Consider the following 9,192-nt stretch of genomic DNA (forward strand, 5'->3'; position numbering starts at 1 on the left):
CTTTCCAAGAAAAACAGTTCAAATATATTGCCTATCTGACATTTCTCAGGCCCTCAGATTGACCTGACCCGAACCAGTCCCGTCAAATTTCACGTAAACAGCAGTGAATCCGAACAAAAGACATCTCATGGCACTTCCTGCAAAAAGCAGGCTCAGACTATACTCTTCATTTTAGAGATCAAAGATTCCCCAATGAACAAGCACTTGGCAAAAGCCATGATAAGAAACTGCCTTTTATCGGCATAAATCTTGGAGCAGAGCCCGGTTCTAGGTGGAGAGAGAGAGGGAGAGAGAGAGATGTGCAACAACAACAATGATGGCTATAACTTGAAATATTAGGAATAGCAGCATTCTATAAAAAGCGGAATAAACTTATTAACATTATATATATATAATTACATGTATATATTTATACTAAGAAGAAAAAGTGTTACCTCCTGGCGCTGTATGAGTTTATGTGTTGAATATATGTTCTCGCAGACGACTGTCAGAGTTTGTCTTCCCTGAGTTTTATCTTTGGAGTCACACTTTGGATTTTGCAAGTTCTAATGAAATCAGATGTTCTGACGTCAGAAGAGTCAACAGGATAAACGCAGTGATTATTTGTGAAAGCCCGTCTTTGTCTAATGTTCGCCTGTTAATCAGGATCAATGGGGACCTTTGTCCACTCATCAGTGCATGATTCCAGATGCTTGTTGTGCAGATTTGTCCCTCTGGCCACAAAACGAATCCAAAATACATAAATAAAAGATATTCATCATTAATATTTACGATGGGGAAAAACTGAACTACATTTTTTTTTCTTCTGTCATTTCTTGAATGGAAAAAAAACTTGTTCAGGCTAACAGTAGAAAACAAAAGAAGGAAAACGAGTTTAAATGGATAACAAAATAGTTCAATAAAAACACAAAGCGATTAAAAACCGGTGATTAACTGAAGCCACAAATAAGGGCAAAGAGATTGTGCAAGGAAGGAATTAAAAGAAAAATAAAGTAAATTATTTTAATGTCTTTTGACATGATTACATTTACATTTGAACAAAATAAAAAACTGCGCCAGAGTGAAATGAAAAAGAGCTCAACTCAACTTTACACAAAGTGCTGCACATGTGCACGATTAAAGCAGAAAGAAGTGGGGCGTAAGAACGTGAAACACAAAATGGGAAACATAAACATATAGATGTCACGAATGATATAAAAAAAACGCACCGACATAACACACATGTTCAGGTTTTCTTATGACTCAGCAGTTGCCGGGTGAGTTGGAGGAGTATTCCGCCTCTATTATGCCGTTGTTCCTGTCAGAGCAGCAAAGACAAATCGATGACAGCCTGATCACGATCCTATCATCGCCTTCTTGAGTTGGGTCGGATGAGAGAATAGATGCCACATGTCATGCACAGTGCATGCAGTAAAGAGGAAGCACGGAACGTCCTGCTGAAATTCCCTTTTTCTAATCATATTTGAATGGCAGCTGGAGCTCGCCAGCTTTGTTTTACTCTTTCGTGGGGCAGCGATCGGAGCGATGAGGAGCCATAATGACAAATTGTGCTGGATGAAGTTTGGAATGTGGGAATTGAAGCTCTGTATTTATTTACTTGGCTCCTTGTTTCATGTGAAGATGAGGGGGAAGGGGGGGGGGGGGTGCGTTCATTGTCTTAAATCCTGATTTGCAGTTGGAGTGATTTCAAAGAAGAAAAGCATCGGTTCAGGTTGCTCGGATTTTGTCCGCAGGTGAGGGAGGATAGAGCGTTATAAATACACATAGACTGCTGGAATCCAGACAAACAAGCCACGTTTGCCTTCCCGTCAGAAACAGTCAATATTTGGCCAATAATTGCATCTAGAATAAATATTCCACGGCAGGAATTTGAGCTGCTTTGACAGTTTTGAGGATCCACTCCTCCACAGACAGAAATATACGTGGGAGCCGTTATTCCGATTTGAGCTCCATGATAAAAGAAAAATAAATTGCATGGCAGGAAAACAAACTGAGTACTCAGAGAGACCCTGAAGCTGATGTTTCAAGATCCATCTTTGGACATATTGACGATAGCGTTGAACAGAAATGGGGCAGACTTTATTTTTGTCCGATGTGGAGCCGGGCTGCCAAGGATTCGCTCGGATCTTCACCTTGTTCCCTTTGCATGTCAGGAACGGAATGATTTTTCCACTTTGCTTTTCTCAGCACCCTCCCATGGCCTCAAAATGTTCAAGCCACAGTTCAGAGCATTTTCTGATTCTGCCTTTGCTTTGATCCGAGGGGACCGGCGAAACCGTGGCGGGCCTGATAAAGCCGCCGGCGTGGAGGAGAACCCTTCACTTTCCTCCGGTCTTTTCCGCTCCTCTATTACAATAGGGAGAGGTCACACGGAAGTCAGACGGCTCCTTATATTCTTCCTCTTCTCTATTCCGCGTGAGCCGCGTGGATGTTTTAAAGGCCAACTTTACCCACTGAGCTTCAGGAGTAATACTGGGGTGACATTTTAAAGACAGCTGTCCTGTCCTTGATGTCCCGTCCATTCAACGTGTAAAGAGTGGGACAGTCTCTACACTGGGCCCAAGAACTCACGAGGCTCTGCAAGCTGCAAAGACATATTGTAAGAATCCTGCTGGCATTCCTGTCCTCCAACGCTCATTTAAAGTCAAGCATCCTTTTGGACTTCAGAGGATTGTCTCCGCCGGCTCTGTTTACCTGCGGCTCCATTGCAATTGAAAGTTAACCCATGAAGCGTGTCCGTAAACTCTTCTGATGAAAGAGGAATGAATATAGAAAGGTTCTTTTTCAGCCCAGGTGGGACCACGCACCGATAAACGGAACCATGGCTGGTTTCTTTTTTTTTTTTTTTAAGTCTTACGCTGTAGTCAAATTGGAGCCGTGACCCATATTTCAAATAATTTAGCTGTGAGATTAAGTATCGGTGCGCTTCAAAGGAAGCGGAGAATACATGGCCTCGGCGAACCCGTCCACTTCAGAATTGGCGACTTGCATTTTGAAGGCTACAGTGACGATAGCAGGCAGATGGGTTCATTCAGACCAATAGAAATCCCTCCTTTGTTGCGGCTCTGATATCCGCAGCTGACATTTCTGGTCATCGCGTCTCACTGATCCTCATTTTCAATTTGCCCATCCCTCAGACTCCTGCACTTCCACTCAGCCTGAAATTTCATTCGCTTTCCCTCGAGCTAATCTCCTTCGCTTCCCGTTCACCTCTTTGTTTCTCCCCCCCCCCCCCTCATCCTCATCTTCTTGCCTCAATCCATATTGGGGTAAAAAATAAAAATAAATCCTGATTTTCTAGTATCAGGGCGTGCATTTAATGCGGATGACAGGAAGGGAAGAGGGCCCAGAAATGAGTGGGTGGTTTGTGAGTGCCGGTGTGTCTTTGTGCACGCTCAGTGAATGTGTGTGTGTGGACGAGAGCGCCAGCATCCAGAGGTGCTGTCACATCCCATCCTCCTCAACACTTCTCTGGGCTTCGTGGGTCGGCGAGGTGTGTGAGACGGCGAGATGGGGATGTGCAGTAAATACTACATCGTCCCAGCTGCACCTTCCTCGGCTGTCCTGTGGCAGCTGCAGCCTCGGTGACTCAGCCCGTCCTGCAAGGGACGCCATTCAAATATGCTGATTCGTGGTAACGGGGGGGGGCAGCCTTGACTTTCAAGCGCAATAAAAATAATTCACCTGACAGCAAAACGTTTTCTCACTGTTTAGGCGGATAATGGAGGAGCCCATTTGTTGTTGTTATTAAAATGTGCTCTTTTTAGTTTCCATTCATCATCTCAATATTCAATTTCCTTTTTTTGTTTAGTTTATCTTTCACAAATGTAATAATGGCTTGATTATCTCGGTCAGCACAAAAAGAGATGTATTAATATTATTCATTTATTTATGGGGTGTTGTTCAAGATTCAAGATACTTTATTATCATTATGCGAACATAATAAAATCGTGTGAATTGTTGTTGTTGTTGATAATGAACAATCAATGTGTTTCACATTCAACACATTAAAAGGCTGGATTATTATTTTTGTCATGTTGCCAGACATTTATTTCTTCCGCTGAATTCCACATGCTGTGATTTGTGACTGAAGGTAGAACGTCCGTCCGCTTGTCGGAGGTGTGTCGGCTGTTGCTCCTGGCAACGGCGGCCAGCAGGATGAGCAGAACCCGAATTTGTGGCGCACAGGACTGAACCGCCGCTCCTCAAAACGCAAACGTTTTTACTATGAGTATGATTGTGCATGGAGTATAGAAAGTTTCTCCTTCTTCAAAAGCTGAAAGTGAAGTTCAAATACTCCCTCTACTGGACTGCAGTTGGAATGTGCTGTATATGTGTATATATATATATATATAGAGGAACCACAAAGAGAATTTAAAATAATTTAATGTGCAGTAAATATATATATATATATATATATGGTTTGTTATTCCCAATTTTCCAATAAATCCTGTGGAAAAGCAGCTTCCATGCTTTCGCGGCCGTATATTTTTTTACTGCACATTAAATTATTTTACATTCTTTTTGCGGTTCCTCTCTGAATGAGATCCACTCATGGATCACCTGAGATGACTTTAAGGTTCATCTGCGTCCTGTTAATGCGATGCTGGATGGATGCTGGGTCCCGTGTGGCCTCGGCTTGATTCAGTCAGTGCAAGCCCAGACTTTACTTATGAAGTGACATTTCAATACCACGTTGAGATGATCTCTACACAATCTGGCGTGAACATTGTGAATCGGAGCAACAGCGTTTGACACATTCATTAACCGCTTCTTAAAGGGACACTGCACGTTTGTCACCATGTGTCATTCAAGCCAGGCTGGCGGGTGATGCTGAAAGCAGCTGTCACTCACGTCGACCCAAGTCAGCAGGGTGCCGTGGACACATTCTGCTGTTCCGTCCGACCCCCACCCCTCCCCTCGCGGTCTGACACGCACACGCTGAGCAGAACTCAGGCCTGTTTGTCTCCGTGCTCACAGCTGGAAGAGCAGACAACTGCTGCCTCACCCTGGGCATCGGCACGAACGGCATCCAAGTGGAGGACAAAGCGATTGGTGGTCACATTGCAATCAAAGACTTCAAAGCCTCATTGTGTCCTCGGAGCAGGGAGTCAGTAGGAGTCTCTCTAGATTTCAGAATGATTTCCATAAAATGACAGTTTTTGAGAGCGAGAAGGCAGGAAATCCATCATCGTTTCGTAACTTAAAGTGGTTTCATTTCATTTCATCACGCAGCCCACGTTCCCACGGGTGACGTCTGCCGATGTAAAAGTCTGATTGAACCCTATTTGTGCTGTTATTTTAGACGGATCTATCAGGATTGTGTTTAAGGAATGCAAAAAAGATATAAATCTTATGCACTAAGAGGCAAATATGCCGAGCGAGATGACAGAAACCTCCAAATGCTCAGGTCGGCGTGGAAGCTGCAGGTTTTTGTTCCTCTCAATACGTGCAGAACTTTAACCGCATGGCCTCAACATGTCTGTCCTGATCACATAAATGTGATGTTCTTTTTTTGACTCAATAAACAGCGCATAGATGAATTGGCTCAGCATTTTTTTACACAGTGCTGCTTCTGTCTGAGTTGTTGTTGTTTCATTTATTTAACCGGTCACTGCAGAACGCTGGAATCAAGCCATGGAAAGCAAATTCTGGACACTGATTCTGTTTGTTATAATAACGTAGGATAATCCGTCATAGTTCCCACGTTCTGGCAACAAGAGTTTGACCGATCATGGATTTGTTAAGGGTGACATGAGAACGATTCCGAGCCGGATTGGGAACCGTTGGCTGTGATTGGACGTGATAAAATGAGTTCCATGTTGAGCTGCTCTCTTTGTGAATTAGCATTGTTCCTTCCGTGTGGAATCGTGGATCGCTCTGCCATCATCTTTTTCTATTTGAAGTTGTAGAAATAATATTTCCAACAAAATGGATACTTTTGGATCTGCAGAATCTGCAGCCTCTGACAGGAAAACCTTCTGTGGGGCATCATCATTTGTCTGTCACCACTTATCAATAACCCCGAGACTTTGAGACGCCGAGGCCTTGCAGTGTCAAAGGAATTTTATTTCCTATCAAATCCTGTCTACAATTTCCGTACAGTACTAATACACTCAAGAATCATAATAAAAAGTTTCTTTTAATAAGGATTACTGATTGTAATTATGATGTTGAGAGTTCCTCAACACAAACGCTGAGGTCGCGCCTCCCCCTGACCTCCCGGAGGGGCGTTAGGAAGCACTTCGGGATGGACCGCCAATGGAAGACCATGGTGTCCGGCCCGAGGCCGGCGTCATCCAGAGCAGGCGTTACTTTGATGACGTAGGGGAATTCCTTTGTTCTAATTTGATCCAGATGCCCTTCTCCGGGCGCAGGATGAGCTCTCCCATCGGACGCAGCTCTTCGTATCTCTGGCAGGCTTCGATGTTGAAGTTGCGCAGAATGGATGACAGGACGACCTTCTCCTCCATCAGAGCGAAACGCTGGCCTGGGGGGGTGGGGGGGGGGGGGATCACAGCGGAGATCACAGCCGTCATGCACAGATTTAAGAGTCTGACTGAGGACACGGCATGGGGACAGATCCTATGCCGTACCGATGCAGTTGCGGAGTCCGGCGGAGAAAGGGATGTATGCGTACGGAGGCCTTCCCACCGAGTTCTCAGGCAGGAAACGCTCCGGCCTGAATTCCTCGGGCTCGGGGAAGTACCGCGGGTCACGGTGGAGTGCGTAGGTAATGACAACGGCGTTAGCACCTTTGGGCACCTTAAAGCCATCTGTAGACACAAAGGAAACCCGATCATCACGAGGCAGCTTCGAGGGCAAATAGGAAACAGTTTGGGCCAAAGTGGTTGTCGCCAAATTGAGTTATATTCCAGAACCCGGCCGGCAACTTGTTTGATCTGAGATACTGTGAATGAGAACTTACTCCTGTTTAATGATCCCTTCACTTGGCTTCCTATTTCATCAACCACATTGGCCATTTATCACTATCCGTAGGAGCTCGTTTTGTCAGTCAAAGAAAGAAAAATCACTTTAATGGAGGGAAGTCCTGTAAAAACCCGCCTCGGGGTGATTTGCGCTCAATTGTGGAAGGTTTCCTTCAAGTGTCGTCATTGGTCTGTGACTCACTGATACGGCAGTCTTCCCCGAGGCTGCGGGCGAAGAACGGCACGGACGGGAACAGTCGCAAGGCTTCTTTGATCACGCACTCCAGGTATTTGAGCTTCCTCAGGTCATCCGTGGTCGCGTGCCGATCAGATGCACCTTTGGGGATGTGAGACATAAATTAGCGTTTCCATTTATTGCGCTTTTTTTTTTTTTTGCTGCTTCGCTTTCTGTTGACGCTTCACCCACGTGAGAATTCACTCTTCCTAAATGATGTATATTTTCAAGCTGTTGCAGGCGACTCTCTTTTTAACGACAGTATAAGACCTTCTGGCTGTCGTCATGGAAGGATGCATAAATTATGTCATGGAAGTGCGATGGTGGGAATGTTTCGGTTACCGAACACTTCCTGGAGCTCTCGCTGAACTTTGTTGTGCGCCTCGGGGTTAGAACCCAGCAGATGCAGAGCCCAGTTCATGGAGGCGGCTGTGGTGTCGTGTCCCTGCGTGATGAAGGCATTAAAGCTGCATGAACTGGCGTCTTTTTTATCGGCCGCTGGAAGGCGGTGGGAAAAGCTGCGACGCCAAACAGCTGCAGTGTGAAAAGAATGGTTCCCCCAACCCGAAACATAAAGGTGTCCACTTCCTCCTGGATGGCCTGATAGCTCATCCTGTTGCCATCGTCATCCGCCGTCTTCAAGAGCATGTCCAGGAAGGCTCGTCTTCTCCTCGGGGCCTGGTCGGAGTCGCTGTCGGATTCCTTGTCGGGCATGTGCTCCGCTCTTTCGTGGATCACCTGAGATGACATTAAGCTTAACCTCATCTGCACCCTGTTGATGCGATGACCCCCCCCCCCAACCTGTGCGTGAGCTCATTCCCGACCTTGTACGTAAAGGCGTGCAGGATCTTCAGTGTCCTGTCGTGTTCCCGGCCCTCGCCGAACAGCTGGTAGATAAAGTCCGGCCACAACCAAGGCTTTCTCTGTCTGCTGCTGATGATGTCACTCATTCTGAGGATGAAAGCAGCACGTCATTGATCAGATGTTTGCGCTGCTGCCTGTATTCATGCGACGGGAAAGTGGAACTCACTTGTACACACTCTGGACGTACTCCGAATCAGAATTACTCTGCGCGTAAATTCTCTTCCCCATTGCCGTTTCTGGACAGACATTGTTTGAAGGGGGGGGGAGAGAAGTCAAATAAAATCTATCTTTGTTGACAGCATATCAGTGAACTCATCTGTAACCACGGCAACATCCTCACCGCATATGATATCCAGAGCACAAAGGGTGACGTGGCTGAAGCAGTTGAACGGCCCCTTCCCCTCCTGCTTCTGCAGCTTCTGCACCAGGATGTCCGCCTGTTCGTTCATCACTTCCAGGAAGTCCGCCAGGATGGAGAAGTGGAAGGTTGGGGTCAGCATCTTCCTCCGCTGGCGCCACTTCGGGCCCGGTGCTGATCAATCAAGCGACGTCAGAGAGGATTTAATTCATGAATGCAGTGATCCGTGTTGTGTCGCTGTTTTTAAACGCAGAGGAGAGCCGGAATGCACGGACCTGGTGAGAAGACCCGTTCCAAGCCACGGGTGGAGGAAGGTGTATGAATAGGACTTTTCCATATGAATGGGATTATTCAGAACTGTCTAATGAGAAAGAGGAGAAGGACACAGTTGGACAAAGACGCAGTCGCTCCATCAGGCGTTCGCCGTGCGTCCAAGTCATACCTCAACAGTCTCGGCGTGAAACAGAACCACGAACGGGACGGGCCCGAGCCAGATCTTAAGCAGCGGCTCGTCGTAGAACTGCTGCGTGTATTCCACCATTTGACCAAAGAAATCTGCCACAGAGAATCGAGTCATCAGGTGTGTCACGCGATCCGTTTGATCCGAACGAGCGACGGCGGATCGCCTTCCTCACCTCCTGCGCTGGCTCGGAACTGGAATGAGTTGCCGACAAAGATGTGCGTTCCTTCCAGCTGTGGGATGGGCTTCATCTCAAACCAGCGGTGGAGGTAGCTGCCGAGCAGCGTGTAGGTGACGTAGGCGAGGACGGCCACGAGGATGCTCGCTCCGAGCAACGCCGTTGTGC

General features: G+C 46.5%; 1 protein-coding gene across 1 annotated transcript; it reads right to left on the minus strand.

Annotated features, from left to right (window-relative positions):
- Positions 1-6,311: 6,311 nt before the first annotated feature.
- Positions 6,312-9,190, minus strand: cyp4v2a (cytochrome P450, family 4, subfamily V, member 2a; the record flags this gene model as incomplete). Its single annotated transcript, XM_068751055.1, has 11 exons — positions 6,312-6,490; positions 6,597-6,776; positions 7,132-7,266; positions 7,507-7,609; positions 7,729-7,902; positions 7,989-8,115; positions 8,195-8,264; positions 8,369-8,560; positions 8,636-8,747; positions 8,829-8,941; positions 9,022-9,190. Coding segments are annotated over 11 exons (1,554 nt in total), but the record flags the coding sequence as incomplete, so codon positions are not given.
- Positions 9,191-9,192: the final 2 nt, after the last annotated feature.

Source organism: Brachionichthys hirsutus, chromosome 17, assembly GCF_040956055.1.
Source record: "Brachionichthys hirsutus isolate HB-005 chromosome 17, CSIRO-AGI_Bhir_v1, whole genome shotgun sequence".
Lineage (NCBI taxonomy): Eukaryota > Metazoa > Chordata > Actinopteri > Lophiiformes > Brachionichthyidae > Brachionichthys > Brachionichthys hirsutus.